Source organism: Equus przewalskii, chromosome X (assembly GCF_037783145.1).
Source record: "Equus przewalskii isolate Varuska chromosome X, EquPr2, whole genome shotgun sequence".
Classification (NCBI taxonomy): Eukaryota; Metazoa; Chordata; class Mammalia; order Perissodactyla; family Equidae; genus Equus; species Equus przewalskii.
This window is the reverse complement of record NC_091863.1, coordinates 6,755,429-6,777,466: the sequence shown is the minus strand read 5'-3', so window position 1 is coordinate 6,777,466 and position 22,038 is coordinate 6,755,429. Positions and strand designations below refer to the sequence as shown.

General features: G+C 44.9%; 1 protein-coding gene and 2 long non-coding RNA genes across 4 annotated transcripts in view; 1 reads left to right on the top strand and 2 right to left on the bottom strand.

Annotated features, from left to right (window-relative positions):
- WWC3 (WWC family member 3) overlaps positions 1-971 on the bottom strand; it is a 117,139-nt gene extending 116,168 nt beyond the window's left edge. Inside the window, exon 1 of one of the 2 annotated variants that reach the window (XM_070606126.1) lies at positions 457-971. In XM_070606126.1, coding sequence (XP_070462227.1) covers positions 457-743 — 287 coding nt within the window. In that variant the 5' untranslated portion in view covers positions 744-971. The remainder of the gene's footprint in view (positions 1-456) is intronic. The other variant, XM_070606127.1, reaches the window with a different exon arrangement.
- A 4,055-nt stretch (positions 972-5,026) lies between these two features.
- Positions 5,027-20,212, bottom strand: LOC139081058 (uncharacterized). Its single transcript, XR_011536011.1, has 3 exons — positions 20,115-20,212; positions 9,282-9,349; positions 5,027-5,936 (listed from the first exon to the last, which is right to left on the bottom strand). It is a non-coding gene; the product is annotated as an uncharacterized lncRNA (long non-coding RNA).
- The window catches only part of LOC139081059 (uncharacterized), a 37,281-nt gene continuing 28,152 nt past the window's right edge, over positions 12,910-22,038 (top strand). The window contains exon 1 of the long non-coding RNA XR_011536012.1: positions 12,910-13,050. This is a non-coding gene — a long non-coding RNA (uncharacterized lncRNA). The remainder of the gene's footprint in view (positions 13,051-22,038) is intronic.

Sequence of the window (22,038 nt, the reverse complement as noted above, 5' to 3'; positions counted from 1 at the left end):
GGGGCGCACGTTTCTGCTCCAAGATGACAGCTCATCTGGCCACCGCGGGGCCGGGGGCGGTGGGACGTAGAGGCCTGGCAGGGATGGGCGAGGCCGAGGCGGAAAAAGGAAAAGAGGGCCATCCGTCAGCCCCGGGAGAGGAAATTCCAGGCGCCCAACTCCCAGGCGCCGGTCAGCGGGTGACGTGAGGGAATCAAGTCCGAGCGTCCGCCCCGCGGCAAGGGCTGGAGGAGACCGGGGCTCTGCACGCCGGGGGCTCGAGGCCGGGAGAGGGGGCGCCTCGATCCTCGGCCAGGGCCCCGGGGGTGGGGGCGCCCGGGTCCTCGCCCGCGCCCCGCGGACTCACGATCTTCGTCCAGAGCCAGAGGCCTCCGAGTCCTTGATCCTCTCCCCGGGCTAGAAGGATGCGGCGCCCCGATCCTGGCCCGGGCCCGCGCCCTCCGCCGGCGCCCTTACCGGTCGCGGGGGTCGATCCACGACGTCTGGCGCGTGTTGTGGTCGATGTAGAAGACACGGCCGTCGTAGTCGCGCGCCTCCTCCCAGCCGGCGGGTAGCGGCAGCTCGGCGCTCTCCCGGGCCCGGGCCGGCGGCGGCGCGGGGGGCGCGGGGACCACGGGGGCCGCGGTGGGGGGCGCGGGTGGCGGCGGCGGCTCCCGTGCGGGCTGCGCAGGCGGCGGCGGCTCCCGCGGGACCTCTCGCGGCTGTCCCCGCCGCCGCCGCCGGCCGCCGCTCAGCCACGGCATGACGGCGCGGGCCCCGCCGCCGCCCGGCCGCCCCGCGCGTGCCGCCTCCTCCGCCAGCACTACGGCCCGGCGCCCGGGGCGCGAGGGCGGCCGCGGGGAGCCGCCCGCCGCGCCCGGTGCATCCTCCGCCCGGCGCCCGCGCACCGGCGCCCGCCTGCCTGGCCCTGCACGCCGCCGCTTGCGCCGCCTGCCCGCTGCCCCTGGGTCGCTCGGGTCGCCGCTGCGCGCGGAGTCACAGCCTCAGAGCCGCCGCCGCAGCCACTACCGGCGGCCCCTCGGTTCCCGCGGTGCGCCCGGCCATCTTCGTTCCTCGGTGCGGCCCCCGGGAGGGGCGGGGCGCGCAGGCCCCGCCCCCCGATGCGCCAGCCCCGCCCCCTAGGCTGCCCCTCCCCGCTCGCTGCAACTCCTTCCCTCTCCCTCCGCGGCCCGCCTTCTCCCCCCGCTGCCCGTCTCCAGTCGTCCTCAGGGCTTGGCCACCCCCTGCACCCACCCCTGCCGGCCGCTTCTCCTCCTCCTCCTCCCCAGCCGGCTGCTCCTTTTCCCACCCCCGCTCCTCCTCCTCCCTCCCCTCCTGCTCCGCGTGCTCCTCCCTTCTCCCTCCCGCTCCACCACCTCCTAAGGCCTCGTCGGGAAACCGCACGGGGGCCAGGATGGGCGCCGCCGCGTCCGTCCGCCCCCGGGCCACCGCGGAGAGGAAGGAGGGCCGGGAGGAGGGCGCCCCACCCGGGCTATAGGCGCGACCTGCCTGGGGCTGACTCCTGGAGCCCAAACAATTCCCGGGGGAGAGGGCGGTCACCTCACTTCACCCGCTCCCGGGCCTTGGATGGCTGGGGGTCTTCCCTTCTGCCCACTTGGACTTGGCGGGAGGCTGCGCCCTTGGTCTCTTGAATGCCCAAGATGGTCCGCAAATGTGGGTAAAGCCCCGAGGGGAAGCCAAGGGGGCTCAGTAGCTGGAGGAGTTACCAAAGGCCGGTTGTCCGGTGAAGCAGAGAGGACGCACCTGGGAGCCACTTAGCGTTCCTGCCAGGAGAGCCCCAGAAGAGCTGATCCGGAGTCCTCCCTCTGGACCAGGCCCCCTGACCTCCCCTGAGCACTTCCATCTTCCATTCTGGAGGATGGGATAGTTTGAGCAGAGACCCAAGTAGGCCACTGCTGGAGAGGAAGCCAGGTCAACTCCTGAAACATGAAACCTCGACGTCAATTTGTGTCCGACTCACATCTCATAGTTGGGGAATCTGAAGTCCAAAGTTGAGGCTCTCTCTTGCTCCAGATCCCTGGCCGCAAACCTTGATGCCAGGAAACGCAGGAAAGTTATCAGGGAAGTTTTAAAACACTTACAGTGATACAAACATATCTAGAAAAAACTCGAACAGTGATCCAAATCTAGGGATCCGCAGAGGGCAAGAGACTAGAGGAAAACTTCCCGAAATGCTCACAGTAATTTACATTCCTTCAGTGGGATGATTTTTTTAAAATTATTTACCTTCCAAGTTGTTTGTAAAATGGTGATGTTGCTTTTATAAGGGGAAAAGTTGTTTAAAAAAAAGAATGTGGGGACCAGCCTGGTGGTGTAGTGGTTAAGTTCCCAGGCTCCACTTAGGCAGCTCAGGGTTTGTGGGTTCAGATCCCAGGGCAGACCTACACACCGTTTGTCAAGCCATGCTGTGGAGGCATCCCACATGCAAAATAGAGGAAGACTAGCACAGATGTTAGCTCAGGGACAATCTTCCTCACCAAAAAAAAAAGAAAGAAAGAAATAGAGAATGGGAAGGCATTGAGACTGCTGATTGGGACATACCCAAGCAAGGCCTCCTCTCCTTCTACCACAACACAGAAACTTCCTTGCTCCCCAAGTGTCTGCCCCCACCTGAATGTTATATGCTGGAAATTCCACCACTGGAGTCCTTTTAGTTTAACATGGATGGTTATTAGATATCCAAGGGAAAGCGGTGGAAGAATATCAAAAAAGCAAATATTGTGATCTTGCACGTTCCGGGGAAAGCCCAGTGCTGAGTATCCGGGCTCTGTCTTCCCATCTTCCCTTCTGATTGGCATGACTTATTGCCAAGGGGGCTGCCACTGCCTTTTCCCTCTTCCTGCCCACCCTGCAGTCACCTTCCCACCCAACATGGCCAGGCTGAAGCGGCATTCCCACCCTCCCAGGCATCCTGTCATTTCAGAATTTCACAAATCTGGGAGCTATCACTGGAAATGACCCTGAATGAGGCTGGAGTATATTGGAATGAAGCCGACCTCTTCAGAGAGAGGTGGAATGATGTGGAATGAGAGGGAGAACATCCATCCACACACATCAAAGGACTGGTAGAGGGAAAGGTGAGATGAAAAGTATCAGATAAACAGAAGTGGTGGCGGAAGCTACATCCAATTAGGAGCTAAGAGGCAAGCGTTGACACGCCTTTCGGGCCTTTTGCTGAGGATGAGAAATCTTATGTACTCGTTCAGACTGGCAGCAGATGTGTGCTGCAGACCTACTATATGCAGGCCTTGTGCTGAGTGTTGGGATGCTGCAGAGAACAGGATAGAGTCTGTGCACTCCCACCCCCCAAGTTGGAGACAAAGAAAGAAATAGGCACTTAGGACTGTGACTTGTCTACAAATGAAGCCAGGGTGCCAACCTCAAATTAGGGACTCAAGGGAAGCCTTGTGAGACCAAAAGGAAGACATCTTGAATGAAGAAACTGAAGCTCAGGTTGTCGGATTCCCGGGTTCTGAGCTCTTGCTCCTTGGCACGCTGAGCTGCTGTCAGCAAATCCTTGTCAATTTGCATAGCAGATGCAGCACCCCATCCAGATCTCCTTGGCTGGGGCACCCACCCTTCTCAGAGGATTACCCTTGGCTGACGGGTGTCCGAGAAGTTTCGCCCACCCTCCAGGGACTGATTCTGTAGTATGACAGCTCAGCCGTCTTGCCTAGGTGTGACAAACTCTAGTGCCCCTCATATTCCGAGCTTCTCATGGGCTGCCATGGCTTTGCTAGCTCCTGCCCTGCCCTGCCCTGCCCTGCCCCAGTCAGCACGCCCCCAATCAGTCACTTCCATGGGGGACCCCCCACCTCAGGCACTGCTTCCTGGGAGCCTGACCTAAGACAGTCTGCTGTGCTTGCTCTCTTTCAAGCCCTTAGTAGGTGTGAATCATTTGATCATCATAACAACATCTACAGGCATTCCTAATTTCATTTGCACATTAATAGAGGAGAATTCGGAAGGAGTGTTACAGGTCATACCAGTGAAGACGGACTGCAGACCCTCACTGGAAAAGCTTTATCCGCGTGCCCACCCATGGCCCCTGGGCCTCACTGACTCAGATAAGCGAAGCAGGCCCATTACATTTGTCTACCCAAAATGAGCCAACTAAAGGAAAAGGCCAGAACTTGGGTGCCCGGGGCCTGTTTATGGCACCATTAGTACCTTTTTTTTTTTTGAGGAAGATTATCTTTTTTTTATTTTTTTGTTGAGGAAGATTAGCCCTGAGCTGACATCTGCTGCCAATCCTCCTCTTTTTGCTGAGGAAGACTGGCCCTGAGCTAACATCGGTACCCATCTTCCTCTACTTTATATGTGGGATGCCTGCCACAGCATGGCTTGACAAGCGGTGCCATGTCCGCACCTGGGATCCGAACCGGCGAACCCCGGGCCATGCGAACTTAACCTTGCGTGCCACCGGCCGGCCCCTGCCATTAGTCCTTTTTGACTTTAGTGTTTGTCCCAGGCCGCTGCTGATTGCCTCTGGAGACCTGTGCAGGGAGTTAGGGTGGAAGAGAAGTCGGGAGTGGGGAGAAGGGACTCTTGACTCCCCAGCTTTGCCATAAATTGGGAAGTCTTGTGTGAGTGTGTTAATTGTTAGGGAGAATAAGGACTGTCTTTCTTACAGTCAAGCGGGGCTTTCCACGTTGGACTAAAAAACACGTGCGCACACAAAACCCTGTAGGGAAGGGAGTCTTTAGTCTTAGCTGAATGCACAATTATGCATTCTTTGTCGCCTCCATATTAAAGCCGCAGCCTTGCCAACAACAAAAAGTACAGACATCGGAGTGACCTCTCCTCCCACCAAGATTTCTGATGGAAAAACAGCTCAGGAAAAATCCACTTAGGTCCTCCGTAATCCAGATGCAAATACTTGTTCTCATCCTCTCAGACCCTCTGGGAAATTCTCTTTCCTAAACTGTTAAAATGCACTCAAGTATAGCTTGCAGAGTATTTCCTTTAAAATGCTTGTTAAGGAGTAAATCCAACACGCTCCTTGCATGCCAGACAAGCAAGCACAGAGTTTCAAGACTTTTTACTCTCTTCGATTCTGCCTTCTCTCCCCACCCCTCTTCCCAAAGGATAACCCTTATTTTAAAAAGGAAGGCACAAAATTGCATCTATACACATTCAACACTTGAGAAGCTTCTAGAAAAGGGAGCACTGTGAAGGCTGCAATCATCATGTCTAAAATGAGAGAAATAAATACTGCCAAAGAAGTCTTGCTTACTTGTATAAACAATCCAGTGTTCTAGGAAGTGACACATTGGGTAATTCTACACAGTGTGCTAAGAGGAAAACGGAAATGGGCCAGATCGGGTCTGAAGAAGAAATGGCTCATTGTTTGGCATTCTTTAAATGCTGGAATAATTACTCAATTATGGGCGCTTCCCATATATGCAAATAATGCAAATCCACAAGCTATGGAGGAGATTAGATGCAGCTCTTGCTAATTCCTGTCTTGCTGGTTTAGGGACTGCAAAGGAATGGAGAAATGCCAAGATCCCTAACCTGGGACCTCTCGCTCGCTCAGGAACTGGAAGGGAGACAGGGTGGGGTTATTCCCTGATGCTTTATTTCATGGCTTTATGGCTTTAACTTTAGATGCTTATTTGACTTGTGATTGGAAAAGCCATTGTGTAGCTTTCGAGTGTGGATGGGGAGCCTGGGAGCGCTGTTCTCAAATGAGACTGACTTCCTTGATTCGAGTAGATGCGTCCAGTTTTGAGATTAAGGTTTTTCTCATTTCCTGATCTTCCACTGCAATGAGATGCAGGGTATTCCAGAAGAGTCAGCTATGTGGATAAACCAGGCGGTCTGTGTTTGGTCATCTTCGTGCTTTATTCTGCTCTGTGTCAGCTTCTCAGCGCACAGCAATGTCCTTGGAATCGGTTCATGGCTGTCAGAGTGTAGGCGGACTCCATTTGTACCTGGGTTATTAAAATTCAGATTTGAAAAAATGTTAGACCAATTTCTCTCCCAAACTTAGAACACTCATAGTCACCCACTTCCTTCCTCTGCTGGTCTCCCCTCCCAACGCTGCATTTTTACTTCTTTTCCTTCCCAACCCATGGGTTATGTTCAACAAAATGCTAATGAGCTGATTGAAAATGTATTCCAGGCAGACCATAACTTTAGGAAGACACAGCTACCATGAGCCAGCATACTACAAGACGCTTCCTCCTGGCTGGATTCTCTCCTGTTTAGGATTATGACTCTGGTCCCCTGTGTATTTGGAAAAACAGATTCTTAAACTGCAGACCTCTGCTTTATGAGCCAAGCAGAGCAGCTTGGAAGTCTCAGGCTTACAGAAACAAGAAGGAGGATTTATCCGACACAGAAATGAGTAGTCTCTGAGTCATTGACATTTTTTTTTCATTTGATGACACTAACATTACAAATTACTCTCTTTGTAGCATGAATGGAACAGTTTCAGAACATAGGTAACCTCACTGGATCCTGGAGCAACAACCCTAAGATGGTTGTTATATATCAGTGGCCCCCAGGGGACATCTGGCAACGTCTGGAGACATTTTTAGTTCTCACACCTGGAAGAGGGGTACTCCCAGCGGCTAGTGGGTAGAAGCCAGAGATGCTGCTCAACATCCTGCAGTTCACAGGACAGCCCCACCACAGAGAATGATCCAGCCCCCAAAGTCACTACTGCCGAGGCAGAGCGACCCTATGAGATGTGTATAATGTATGATAACATTCATACTACTAGGCTTTATAGTGGGGAAACCGAGGCTCAAGAATGTAAGTAACTAGCGCAATGTAATGTGATCTGGCCTCTGCGGAAAAGCATCAGCCCTGAGACTGCAGCTCAGTTATCCCAGCTGACCTCCCGTGTTAGTCAGGGTTCTCCGGAGAAACAGAACCAAGAGGAGATATATAGACATATATATATGATTCGTTATAAGGAATTTGCTCACATGATTATGGAGGCTGACAAGTCGCAACATCTGCAGTCAGAGAACTGATGGTGTACTTCCAGTCCGAGGCCAGCAGGCTCAAGACCAGGAAGAGCTGATATTTCAGTTCAAGTCCAGAGGCTGGAAGAAACTGAAGTCCTAGCTCAACCGTGAGGCAGGAGGAGCTCCCCTTTACTCGCGGAAGAGGCGGTCTTTTTCTTTTATTCAGGCCTTCAGCGGATTGGATAAGGCCCACCCACAACTAGTTCCTCAGTCTACTGATTCGACCATTCATCTCATTGAGAAGCACCCTCCCAGACACACCCAGAATGATGTTTGACCAAATATCTGGGCACCCCGTGGCCCAGTCGGCTTGATGCATAAATTGCCCATCACACCTCCCGACTTTATCACCAGATGCTCTGTGTTTCTACAACTCTTCCTGCTCACAGAGCAGTTTGTGGACCAGCAGTAGTAGCATCACGAAGGAGCTCGTTGAAATGCCCAGCCCAGACTCATTAGTTTGCAAAGCGCCGTATTACACACACGGAAGGGGATGGTGGTGGGGTGTGGGCATCTAAAAACAGCGATTTTACAATATTGATTCAAAGAGCCACCCGGGTAGTGGTTTCCTTACTTAACCTCTTAATCAATAGGGGTTTATGTATCATTTAAGAGGTGCCAAACTCAACTCCAGTCACTGAGCAAAATGCCATCACAAGCCACATTCACGGTTGCTCTACATGATAAGCACGTTTAAATGCCCGGATCCATTTGTCACTCAACTTTAGGCTGTGTCTCTGTGAAGTTCAGCCAGATTTACCTGGCACAGAAGTAGAAATGGGCAAAAAGCCAACCCCAACCAACCGCGCTGTAAGCCGCACTTGATTTTTGCCTTTGATTCCGGGGCATCTCTCTGCCTGCTGTCCCTGCCCAGGACCTGCTCCATAATTTGCGGTCTCCATTTTGCAGCGCAAAATGGAAATGTGGGACCCTGTGTTAGTTCGTTCAGGCTGCTCTCACAAAATACCACAGACTGGGTGGCTTATAAACAGCAGAAATGTATTTCTCACAGTTCTGGAGGCTGGAAGTCGGAGATCAGACTGCCAGCAGGGTCGAGTGAGGGCCCATTTTCAGGTCTCAGACTCTCACCGTGTCCTCACCTAGCGGATGGGGGAGGGAGCTCTGTGGCGTCTCTTAAAAGAATACTAATCCCATTCACGGGAGCACCACCCTCATGACCTAATCACCTTCCAAAGGCCCCTCCTCCTAACACCATCGCATTGGGGGTTAGGATTTCAATGTATGAATTTGGGGGGGACACAAGCATTCACACCATAGTGGATCCCTTGTTTAAAAAAAACACTGAGAATTTCAAGATGGTGACAGTAGAGTGTTAAAACAAGTAGGAGCCCTGTCCATATCTTGACTTCTAGTCATTGTGTCCTCTGCACGTGCCAAAGGGACGGCAGTCTTCAGCGATAGCACAGGAGGTCGATTTGAGGGCAGAGGCCCTATCCCTGCAGATCAAACCACTCGTTCCGAGCCCTCCCTGCCAGCCCAGCTGCCACCTCCCCTAGGTCAGCTTGACACTGTTGCCAGGAGGAACGTCCATGACTTCTACGCCCTGGTTCCCTGGTGGTGTGGGTTGAATTATGTCCCCCAAAAGATATGTTCAAGTCCTATTCCTGGTACTTGTGAATGTGACCTTATTTGGAAATAGAATCATTGCAGATGTAATTAGTTAAATTAAGATGACGTTATACTGGCATAGGGTGGACCCTTAACTCAATATGACTGGTGTCTTTAAAAAAGAGAAAAGATACAGAGGCACAGGGAGAAGGCCATGTGATGAAGGAGGCAGAGATTGGAGATGAGTCTCTTTAAGCCACTGAATGCCAAGGATTGCCGCAACAGCAGCAGCCAGGAGAAAGGCAGGGAACAGACTCTCCCTTACAGCCTTCGGAGGGAGCACAGCTCTCCTGATGCCTTGGCTTCAGACTCCAGCCTCCAGAACTGGGAGAAAATTAATTTCTGTTGTTTTAAGCCACCGAGTCTGTGGCACTTTATGCCCAGGAAACTAACATGCCTGGAAACTCGTCCCCAGGCTTCTGCTGCTGCTTCAGGGGGAACTAGAGTCTTTAGAACTCTGTCCACAGAGTCCCAATCAGTGCCAGGAAATCCCGGGAAACAGAAGCCCGCCATGACTGCCCACAGCAATCCCACGAAACCCAGGAGCTCCAGTATGACAGGCTGGACTCCAGGAGCCCCTTGTATAAACACTAACACCTGACATCCAGAGTAGATCAAAAGCAAGCCAGAAATGTCCATATTTGCCATGTGCTGCTCAGAGTTCGGATTTACCTTGGACCACTGCGCATCTAAGCTGTAGATGAGAGACGTGTCTCTTTATGGAAGCACTCCAGCTCATCCTGAAAAAGGAGTGATGGAATTAGAATTAGAGTGAAGAACCCTCCTGATTGAAGGGATCCTGCCATCGAGCTTCAATGGCTGCTCACATCACAAAAAGAGAGACAGCTAGACCCGATGTGATTCCACACACGAAGAACACGCCTTCTATGATGTAGTCTTGCCAATAAGTCAAACCTGAATCAGATCAAAGCCTGAGGATCTGATTACCAGCTTCCAGGAAATACGGACATCAGGGAACCACATTACCACCACAGGGATGCAATCAGCAGAATCCCAGCTGGGGAAACTCTACCCAACAAATGATCTTGTTCCTTCAACAAATTAACTCCAAGGGGGAAAAAAGAGATGGAAGGGGAGCCTGCGGATGAAAAAAGAGACTAGAGACATAGCAACCAGTAGCATGATGTGGACTGTGTTTGAATTCTGATTCATACAAATCATACAAAAAACATCTGTGATATTTATAAGACAACTGGAAATGTGAACACTCCCTGGATAGTTTATGATATTAAGGAATTATTTTTTAAATTTAGGTTGGATGTGGTATTTCAGTTATTTTTTTAAAATAGTCTATATATTTTAGAAATACATTTGGAAATAATTATGGGAAATTTGATATATCTAAGATTTGTTTAAAAATAATACGGGTGAGGAGAGTGGGAGTGAGTGGGGTTGAAATAAGATCATCATGAGTTGATAATTGTTGAAGCTGCCGATGTGTCATGAGGGTTCATTATACTGTTCTCTCTAATTTGTGTATGCTTAAATTTTCCATAGTAACAAAAAAAATTTTAATTCCACTGGAACTTCATAAAAACATCTAAGTTGATAGAATCTGATTTTTGCATGTTATATTAGCTTCCTATTGCTACTGTAACAAATTGCCACAAACACAGTGACTTGAAAGAACAAAAATTTATTATCGTACAGTTCCGGAGGTCAGAAGTCTGAAAGGGGTCTCATTGTCCTAAAATTAAGGTGTCCGCAGGGCTCCGTTCCTTCTGGGAGATTCTGTTTCCTTATCTTTTCCTGCATCTATAGGCTGCCTGAATTCCTTGGCTCATGGGCCCTTCCAGCAATCACGTCTCACCTCTCCTTCTCTGACTCTGGCCCCCTGCCTCCCTCTTACAAGGACCCTTTTGATTATATTGGGCTCACCCAGGTAATCCAGAATAACCTTTCCATCTCAACAGCCTTAATTTAATCACACCTGTAAAGTCCCTTTTGCCACGTAAAGTAACATAGTACTGTATAAAGAAACAGATTTTGGGGATTAGGACATGTCCAGACATCTCTGGGGGGGGCCATTATTCTGCCTACCACAGGTGTGATTCAGACCAGGTATCTCAGATTGACAAACATTTATCAGCATTTTTTTATTCAAAACAGAGACACCCTGTTATGACTTCTGCATACCTCATCAGGGATGATTTTGCCTCCCAGGGACATTTGGCAATATCTGGAGACATTTTTGATGGTCGAGACTGGAGATGGGGTTGGAGGAGGAGGCAGCGCTACTGGAATCTAGTGAGTAGAGGCCACAGATTGTAGGCTGCCAAACCTCATACAAAGCACGGGACAACAGATCTGTCTGGCCCAAAGTGTCAGTAGTACTGAGCTTACGAAACCCTGGACAAGAAGCAACAGAAGGAAAAGCGCGTGATGTGCTCCACTGTATATCTGCAAAGAGCAAGTAATCAATAAATATTTGTTGAATGAATAAAGTATTAGCTTGCTAGTCATATCCATCACACCTTCTTGTCAATAAATGACCTCAAATTCAGTGACAACAGCTCAGACAAAGCCATGTGAGATAGCCAAAATTGAATACAATTTGGAATATCCAAAAAAATATGTGTTTCTGCTGAAATCACGAGAGACATCCAGACATTATGTGCCTCTAGGGAAGAAAACACCACCATCTATGAGGCAATCCTGTCCCCAGACCCAAACCCAATCTAATCAAAGCCTCTAGAAAGATTCCATGGATTCCAAAGGTCTTATTATTAGCAGATAAAAAGGGTATTTACGTATCTTAGGATTCCTCAAGTGCAAAGGTCTGTAGAGCCAGAGAGAAAAGTATGTATGTATTTTAAGAACTACGTAAATTCAAAATCCTATCACAGGATCAAGCTGCCAGTCCTACAAATGTCCTTGGGTGCATAGAAGCATCACTAATGGGTACAGCTTCAAACTAGGGCCAGGGCTTGAGTCCACCTCCCGTGAAGTATAACACCGTGGACGTAACATCATTAATAGGGTCCAAATGTCCCATTAGCGGCACTGACAAGAATCTTGGGGCAGGCCCAAATCTTGGGCGTGTAGGCAGGCTGTTACGGGATGGTACTCTCATCAGTAATGGGGCTGAATCTCTTGGCTCCAGGAGGATTTAGGAAAAAGTACAGAAACTTAGAAGAGAATCAGAACTATAGGATTCATGTTTGGGGTGAAGAAGGAACGTGTGTATATTTGATGTTATGTGCATTTGTAAAGTTTCAAAGAATTTCTGAGCTTTGGAAACCACTGTAAAATATATACTTGGGCAATTAATCTAAACTTGTGTTTTTAGTTGAAAGCTAGTTTTATATACAATATTGGAATATTTTAAGAGAACTTAAGTTTCACTATATTTCTAAGTTTAATTTATTAGATGTAAAAGTTATTTGCATACTTGGGAATGTATTTGTTACTTAAGACAATTGAAGTAATTAAAAAGGGAACTGAATGCAGTATATTAAGAGTTTTAAATCTTGAGTTAAATATTGGGTTTAAAATGCATGTTTTTAATTAAGTTTGCAAGTGGGATCAAGTATTTCATGAAGGCCCCTTAAAAGTGGTGGCTATTATTCGTTAGACTTAAAAATAAGCTAAAAAAAAAGAATAATAAGTTTTCTAAGCTGAACTTAAAAGATTAAGGAAAAACTAGGCATTTAAATTTGTAACTTAAGTAAGTTGACGATCAAATTTGTAAAACTGAATAAGTCTGTTTCGTGCCCACACATACCCCCCACTTTTGAGGGCTATAATTGCCACTTCTTAAGGGCTGTCCAATGTCCAAATTACTGTGCTTACATAAAAAATATCACAAGTCCATCTTCGCAACCCTCTGTCAATACTCTGATCAGATACCAATATTGTTGGCCAGATAAATTGCACGCAAACTCAGAAATCTTGCTCAGCCCTCCAGAGCCTGTTTAGAGCTGATAAGGTCCTTTACGATTCAAGTCGCGTTCCTCCTAAGGTGCTTGTGTTTCTGTTTTTTTTGCATAATCTGAACCTATTTTTCTGCCCTGTCATGTTCTCATCCATTTGTGTGTTCGTGTATGTGTGTGTGTGTTTGTGTGCGTGTGGTTGGTTGTCATCTGAATAAATTATTTCATCCCTAGCCAACTGATTTATGTCCCTCGTAAAAGACCAGCTTAACTCTACACCGGTTTAACTAGGGAGTGTTGATGCACGGTCCAGATAACCCTGTTTATAGCCAGTATGTGCTTTGGAAGTTACTGAGCTCCAATTGGTTGAATTCCATTGTGGTCTGATTGTGTCCAGCCATAGAGAGAGTCACATTGTGTGGTCCACGGAGCAGCACCATCGGACCCACTGCAGACCGATGGAAGCAGAATCTGCTCTTTAAGAAGCTCGGCAAGTGCTTCCTATGCACATCAAAGTTTAAGAAACATTGGTCTAGACAAGAGTTCAGGTAACAGCAATCACTGTTGTGGTGACGTTGTATAGCTTGAGTTTCCTGCCCAACAGAGTACATGGTAGACTTTGTTTTCAGTGAAAAGCCAACACGTTCCAATTCAATTAATTTTGTAAATTGTCTCTACAAATTATTAAATTATGTGTGTAAATTGTTATTGAGTAAATTTGCTATTGAGTTTCTGCCATTGTAGCTTGAAAGCAGCCATAAACAATATGTAAATGAATGGATAAGGTTGTGTGCCAATAAAACTGTCTTTATTGACACTGAAATTTGAATTTCATATACTTGTGTGTGTGATAGTTCTGTGTCATTTTATCACATCTACAGATTTGTGTGACCGCAATCAAGATACAAAACTATTCCATTACCGCAAAGCTCTCACTATTGCTGCTCCTTTGTAGTCATACCCACTCCCTCCACCACACTATCCCTAATCCCTGGGAACCACTAATCTCTTCTCCATCTCAATCAGTTTTTCATTTTGAGAATGTTATAGGTAATTACATGCAACTGTTTGGATTTTTTTCACGCAGGATAATGCCCTTGGGATCCATCCAAGTTACTGCATGTATCAATAGTTCATTTTTGTTATTGAGGTCAAAATAGTTTATAACATTCTAAAATTTCAGTTATACATTATTATCTGTTGGTCACCATATATATGTGCCCCTTTATCCCTTGTGCCCACCACCCAACCTTCTTCCCCTCTGGTAACTGCTAAACTGTTTTCTCTGAGCATGCGTTTGTTAATCTTCCACATATGACTGAAATCATGTTGTGTTTGTCTTTCTCTGTCTGGCTTATTTTGCTTAACATAATCCCCTCAAGGTTCATCCATGTTGATACAAATGGGATGATTTTGTCTTTTCTGATGGCTGAGTAGTATTCCATTGTATATGCACACCACATCTTCTTTATCCAATCAGCAGTAGATGGGCAGTTGGGTTGCTTCCACATCTTGAATAATGCTGCAATGAACATAGGGGTGCATAAGTCTCTTTGAATTGTTGACTTCAAGTTCTTTGCATAAATACCCAGTAGTGGGATAGCTGGGTCATATGGTATTTCTATTTTTAGTTTTTTGAGGAATCTCCATACTGTTTTCCATAGTGGCTGCACCAGTTTGTATTCCCACCAGCAGTGTATGAGGGTTCCCTTTTCTCCACGTCCTCTCCAACATTTGTTGATTTTTGTCTTGGTAATTATAGCCGTTCTAACAGGTAAAACGTTTTATCTCAGTTTTGATTTTCATTTCCCTGATGATTAGAGATGTTGAACATCTTTTCCTGCACCTATTGGCCATCAGTATATCTTCTTTGGAAAAATGTCTGTTCACATCCTCTGCCCACTTTTTGACTGGGTGGTGTTGTTGTCGTTGAGTTGTATGAGTTCTTTATATATTTTAGAGATTAACCCTTTGTCAGATATATGATTTGCAAATATTTTCTCCCAGTTGATGGGTTGTCTTTTTGTTTTGTTCATGGTTTCCGTTGCCCTGCAGAAGCTCTTTAGTCTGATGTAGTCCCATTTGTTTATTTTTTATTTTGTTTCCCTTGCCCGAGTAGACATGGTATTTGAAAAGATCCTTCTAAGACTAATGTCCAAGAGCATACTGCTTGTATTTTCTTCTAGGAGTTTTATGGTTTCACATCTTACATTCAAGTCTTCAGTCCATTTTGAGTTAATTCCTGTGTATGGCAAAAGATAACAGTCTACATTCATTCTTTTGCACATGGCTATCCAGTTTTCCCAACACCATTTATTGAAGAGACTTTCTTTTCTCCATTGTATGTTCTTGGCTCTTTTGTTGAAGATTAGCTGTCTGTAGATAAGTGGTTTTATTTCTGGGCTCTCAATTCTGTTCCATTGATCTGTGTGCCTGTTTTTGTGCCAGTACCAGGCTGTTTTGATCACTATGGCTTTGTTGTACATTTTGAAGTCTGGGATTGTGATGCCTCCAGGTTCATTCTTTTTTCTCAGGATTGCTTTAGCTATTTGGAGTCTTTCGTTGCCCCATATGAATTTTAGGATTTTTTGTTCTATTTCCATGAAGAATGTCATTGGGATTCTGACTGGGATTGCAATGAATCTGCAGACTGCTTTAGGTAGTATGGATATTTTATCTATGTTTATTCTTCCAATCCATGTGCAAGGAATATCTTTCAATTTCTTTAGGTCATCATTGATTTCTTTCAATAATGTCATATAGTTTACATTGTATAGGTCTTTCACCTCCTTGGTTAAATTTATTCCAAGATGTTTTATTCTTTCTGTTGCAATTGTAAATGGGATTGCATTCTTGAGTTCTCTTTCTGCTAGTTCGTTACCAGTGTATAGAAATGCAACTGATTTTTGTAAGTTGATTTTGTACCCTTGAACTTTGCTGTAGTTGTTGATTCTTTCTAATAGTTTTCTGGTGGGTTCTTTAGGGTTTTCTACATATAAAATCATGTCATCTGCAAACAGGAAGAGTTTCATGTCTTCATTGCCAATTTGGAAACCTTTCATTTCTTTTACTTGCCTAATTGCTCTGACCAAAACCTCCCGTACTATGTTGAATAGGAGTGGTGCCCAAGAGAGTGGGAACCCTTGTCTTGTTCCTGTTCTCAGAGGGGTGGCTTTCAGTTTTTCCCCATTGAGTATGATGTTGGCTGTGGGTTTGTCATACATGGCCTTTATTATTTTGAGGTACTTTCCTTGTATACTCATTTTAATTGACAGTTTTTATCATAAATGGATGTTGGATCTTGTCAAATACTTTCTCTGCATCTATTGAGATGATCATGTGAAATTTATTCCTCAGTTTGTTAATGTGGTTTATCACATTGACTGATTTGAGGATGTTGAACCATGCCTTCATCCCTGGTATAAATCCCTCTCGGTCATGGTGTATGATCCCTTTAATGTATTACTGTATTTGATTTGCAAATATTTTGATGAGGATTTTGCATCTATTTTTATCAGCGATATTGGCTTGTAATTTTCCTTCCTTGTGTTGTCCTTGTCTGGTTTTGGGATCAGAGTGATGTTGGCCTCATAGAATGAGTTAGGAAGTGTTCCATCTTCTTCAATTTTTTGTAATAGTTTTAGAAGGCTAGGTCCTAAACCTTCTTTGAATGTTTGGTAGAATTCTCCAGGTAAGCTGTCTGCTCCTTGACTTTTATTTTTTGGGAGGTTTTTGATTGCTGTTTCAATCTCTATACTTGTGATTGATCTATTCAGACTCTCTGTTTCTTCTTGATTCACTTTTGGGAGGTTGTATGAGTCTAAGAATTTATCCATTTCTTCTAGATTGTCTAATTTGTGGGCATAAAGTTTTTCGTAGTATTCTCTTAGAATCTTTTGTTTTCTGTGGTATCTGTTGTAATTTCTCCGCTTTCATTTCTAATTTTATTTGTTTGAGACTTCTCTCTTTTTTTTCTCATTGAGTCTGGCTAAGGGTTTGTCACTTTTGTTTATCTTCTCAAAGAATAAGCTCTTAGTTTCGTTGATCTTTTCTACTGTTTGTTTGGATTTTTTTGTTTCAATTTCATTTATTTCTGCTCTAATTTTTATTATTTCCCTCCTTTTGCTGTCTTTGGGCTTTGTTTGTTCTTCTTTTTCTAGTTCTGTTCGGTGTAATTTAAGATTGCTTATTTGAGATTTTTCTTGTTTGTTAAGGGGGGGGGCCTGTATTCCTATGAATTTCCCTCTTTGGACTACTTTTGCTGCATTCCATATGAGTTGGCATGGTGTATTTTCATTTTCATTTGTCTCCAGATATTTTCTGATTTAATTTGTTCAGTGATCCATTGGTTGTTCAGTAGCTTGTTGTTTAGTTCCCACATATTTGTCACTGTTGCAGCTTTTTTCTTATAATTAATTTCTAGTTTCATAGCATTATGGTTGAAAAGATGCTTGGCATGGTTTCAATCTTCTTAAATTTATTGAAGCTTGCCTTGTTTCCCAGCATATGGTCTATCTTTGAGATTGTCCCATGTGCAGTTGAGAAGAATGTGTATTCTGCTGTTTTTGGATGGAGTGTTCCATATGCATCTATTAAGTCCATCTGGTCTAATTTTTCATTTAATTCCACTGTTTCCTTGTTGACTTTCTGTCTGGATGGTCTATCCATTGATGTAAGCAGGGTGTTAAGGCCCCCTAGTATTATTGTGTGGCTGTTAATTTCTCCTTTTAGGTCTGTTAATAGTCACTTTCTGTACTTTGGTGTTCCTGTGTTAGACGCATATGTATTTATAAGTGTTATGTCCCCTGATGGAGGGTCCCTTTTATCATTATATACTGCCCCTCTTTGTCTCTCATTGCCGTTTTTTATCTTAGGTCTACTTTGTCTGATATAAGTATGGCAAATCCTGCTTTCTTTTGTTTGACATTGGCTTGGACTATCATCTTCTATCCCTTCACTTTGAGCCTGTGTTTGTCTTTTTTTTTTTTTTTTGAGGAAGATTAGCCCTGAGCTAACATCTGCTGCCAATCCTCCTCTTTCTGCTGAGGAAGACTGGCCCTGAGCTAACATCAGTGCCCGTCTTCCTCTACTTTATATCTGGGACACCTACCGCAGTATGGCTTGCCAAGCAGCGCCATGTCTGCACCCGGGATCCGAACCGGCGAACCCCAGGATGCCAAAGCAGAACATGGACACTTAACTGCTGCGCCACTGGGCTGGCCCCTATGTTTGTCTTTAGAGCTGAGATGTATTTCCTGGAGTGCAGCATATTGTTGGGTCTTGTTTTTTAATGCATCCAGCCATTCTGTGTCCTTTGATTGGAGAATTCAATCCATTTACATTTAGAGTCATTATTGATATATGAGGGCTTAATGCTGCCACTTTATCACTTGTTTTCTGGTTGTTCTGTATGTCCCTTGTTTCTCATCCCACGTATTTTGGACTTCCTATTCAGTTTGCTGGTTCTTTATGATGATTTGCTCATTACTTAGCATTTGTGTCTCTGTTCTGATTTTTGTTTAGTGGGTACCATGAGGTTTGTATGAAAGATCTTGTAGATATTCCATTTTCTGATACCCACTTACTTCCTTAGTCTAAGCGGGTTCCATTGCTTTCCTCATCCCTGTCTAAGATATTGTTGTCACAACTTATTTCATTTTGTGTTGTGAGCTTGTGGTTAAAATGACATGATTATAGTTATTCCTGATGTTTTCCTTCCTTTTATCTTTAATGTTATAATTAAGTGTTAGCTAACCTGTTCTGATAGAGAGTTGCAATTTTATGATTTTGTCTACCTTTTTATCTCCTAGCTCAAGGCTTTGTAAGCCCTTTTTTTTTTCAGGCATGAGGGCCTTCTTGATCATCTCTTGTAGGGGTGGGGGTATTGTGGTGCTGAACTCCCTCAGCTTTTGATTATCTGGGAGTTTTTATTTCTCCATCATATCTGAAGGATATTTTCGCTGGATAGAATATTCCTGGCTGAAAGTTTTTGTCTTTCAGGATTTTAAATCTATCATTCCACTCTCTCCTAGCCTGTAAGCTTTCTGCTGAGAAATCTGCTGAAAGCCTGATAGGGGTTCCTTTGTAGATTATTTTATTCTGCCTTGCTGTGCTTAATATTTTTTCTTTGTCATTGACTTTTGCTAGTTTTACTAATATATGTCTTGGAGTAGGTCTTTTTACATTGATGTAATTAGGAGTTCTATTAGCTTCTTATACTTGTTTCTTTTTTTTTTTAAACAACTGCCACTTTTTTCTAAAGCAGCTACACCATTTTTTCTTTTTTTTAAGATTTTTTAAAAAAATGTTTCCTTTTTTTCCCCAAAGCCCCCCAGTACATAGTTGTGTATTTTTAGTTGTGGGTCCTTCTAGTTGTGGCATGTGGGATGCCACCTCAGCATGGCTTGATCAGCGGTGCCATGTCTGTGCCCAGGATTCGAACCAGTGAAACAGTTGGCCACCAAAGTGGAGTGTGTAAACTAACCACTTGGCCATGGTGCCGGCCCCAGCTTCTTACACTTGTAATTCCAGCTCCTTTCCCAGGTTTGGGAACTTCTCCACTATTATTTCTTTGAACAAGCTCTCTGCTCCTTTCTCCTTCTCTTCTCCCTCTTAAATATCTATAATCTTTATGTTGCATTTCCTAATTCAGTTGGATATTTCTTGCAGAATTTCTTCATTTCTTTTTATTATTAGTTCTCTTTCCACCTCTTTCTGAAGCATTTCAATATTTCCATCTTCTAAATTGCTAATTCTGTCCTCCATAATATCAGCTCTGTTATTTAAGGACTCCAGATTTTTCTTTATCTCATTCATTGTTTTTTTCATCTCCAACTTTCCTGATTGGTTTTTTTTTTTATGGTTTCAATCTCTTTCGTGAAGAATTCCCTTTGTTCATTAATTTTATTCCTGATTTTATTGAATTGCCTTTCTGAATTTTCCTGTAACTTGTTGAGTTTTTTTTTTATAGCTATTTTGAATTCTCTGTCATTTAGATTGTAAATTTCTGTGCCTTTGGGATAGATTTCCAGGTGCTTGTCATTTTCCTTCTGGTCTGGAGTGTTAATATTACCTCTTTACACTATTTGATGGAATGGATTTGCGACTTTGCATAGTGGTAGTATCTGGTCTCAGATTCCACCTGCTGCCCCTGAGGAGTGGCAGGAGCTGTGTATTCTGAGCCTTCCATAATCCCTGGTAGCTGTGCCTGTCCTTTGAAAGCTATGCTGACAGGGTCCATCTGTATTTTGTGTGCTTGCCACTGCTGCTTTACACACGTATACACAGGCCCCCTGGTGGGGGTCCCTTGCTCTGCCAATCAGCCAAGCTGGTGCGCCAGGCAGGGGGAGGGGCACTTTGTTTTGTGTGCATGATCCTGTGGGTGCTCCCGCTCTGCACTCACTGTCTGCCCTCCTGGGATACTCAGCTTGGTGAAGAGGCCCCTGCAATTGCTTAGCCTCCTCAGTGTGGAGCTTTCCCATGGGCTGGGAGGCAAGTTCAAGAGAAGGTGTTCCCATGGAGGGAAGCCCCCCTACCCCTCTTCTCTAGGAGTCATGCATGGTCCTGTGCCCTAGGTCACTGCTATTTGGGGAGGGAGAAGAGATCCCCTTACCTCCTTCCACTGCCTCCTGGGGGGTCCAGCACCTCCGCCTTCAGACATGTGGCTGCATGGATCTCTCAGATGTCTATTGTGTTGTGTGAATGTCCTCTGTTGGCTTATGAATGTCCTTTTTGTTTTATTTTAGGGGGGAGAGTCCAAGGGAAGAGCTTACTCTGCCATGATACTGATGTCACTCAACAATTCATTTTTGTTGTTCTTGTTTTTACTGATATGTTATATTCCATGGGATAAATGTACTATAGTTTAACTATTTGTGTATCATAGAACATTTTTGGTTGTTTTTGGTTTTTAGCTATCACAAATAAAGCTGCTACAATTAGTCATGTACAGGTTTTTGTGTGGACATAAGTTCTCTTTTCCCTGGGATAAATCCCCAGGACTCGGACTGCTGGGGCACATGGTAAGTGTATGTTTAGGTTTTTAAGAAACTGCCAAAACACTTTCTGGAGTGGTTGTACCATTTTACATTCCCACTACTAATGTATGATTGGTCTGGTTTTTCCACATCTTAATCAGCATTTGGTGTTGTCACTATTTTTTTCTTTATTTTAGCCTTTCTGATAGATGTGTAATGATATCTCATTGTAGTTTAAAAAAAATCAATTTATTCAAGTTTCTAATTTTTTTCCTTTTTCTTCTCCCCAAAGCCCCCAGTACATAGTTGTATATTCTAATTGTGAGTGCCCCTGGCTGTGCTATGTGGGACACCACCCCAGCATGGCCTGATGAGCAGTACCATGTCCACACCCAGGACCCAAACTGGTGAAACCCTGGGCCACCAAAGCAGAGTACATGAACTTAACAGCTCAGCCACAGGGCTCACCCCAATCTCATTGTAGTTTTAATGTGTATTTCCCAAATGGCTAGTGATGTTGAACATCTTTTCACGTGATTGCCATCTATGTATCCTCTTCAGTGAAATGTCTCTTCATGTCTTTTGCCTATTTTCCAATTGGAATGTTCGTTTTTTTACTGTTGAGTTTTGAGGGTTTGCTTTAGTTTGGTCACCCCTGTAGTGAAGCCTTTGGGGTGCCTACCCAGCATCCACTCACCCTCCTTTCTACCTAAGAGACTCCGAATGTTGTTCAGGTATCCACCCCTGCATTGTGCAGAGTGTTTTTTGAAGGAGAAGCCAACTCCCTCTCTTGCTCTAAGAATCAACTCAATATGACTCATGTTGTTATCTTCTGCCTTGTTAGTAATGTTTTCAGGGAAACTGGTGTCACCCAACTCTACCCACTGATATGTGATGGGGAGTCTGATAGGAGGGTTTCTGGGAGAAGTTTCCTCTCTTTTGAAGAGAGAGTTGTAGGACAATATTATCTCTTCCTCTTGACATTGTCAAGTTCAGATGAGGTACCTGGAACTGCTACAAATGTCTTGCTCCCAATATGTTGATTAAACTAATAGGAAGGATAGTAGAGAGCAGAAATAGAAAAGTCCAGGTCCATAGTGACATCACAAAGCTGATGAATCAACCAACCTTGAAGACAGCCACAGCTGGACTTCCTATTCAAAGAGAACTAAGTTTCCTTACTGTTTGATCCAGCTGAGTCATGGTTTCTAACACTTGCAGCCCCAAACATTCTAACTCGTACAAACACCCACTGTCCTGCATGTGGTTTGTGTCAAATATTGTAGTTCCACTTTTTTTTTAAAAAAAACAATCCTCACACACACCCTGCTCCAATTACCCACTATTATTGTTGCTGTTTACCTTGAGCTAATGAACATGCATAGAAGCCAGCATACAACAATTAGTCATTACACACATGGAACATTTACAAGTCTGAACATGTAGCAAAGAAATCAATATCAAACAGACCATATTTATGGAGAGAAAGACAAGCCACAACCTAAAAGAAGAAATTTGCAAAACACAAGACCCTTCACTGTGCTAGATGCCTTTCCCGTG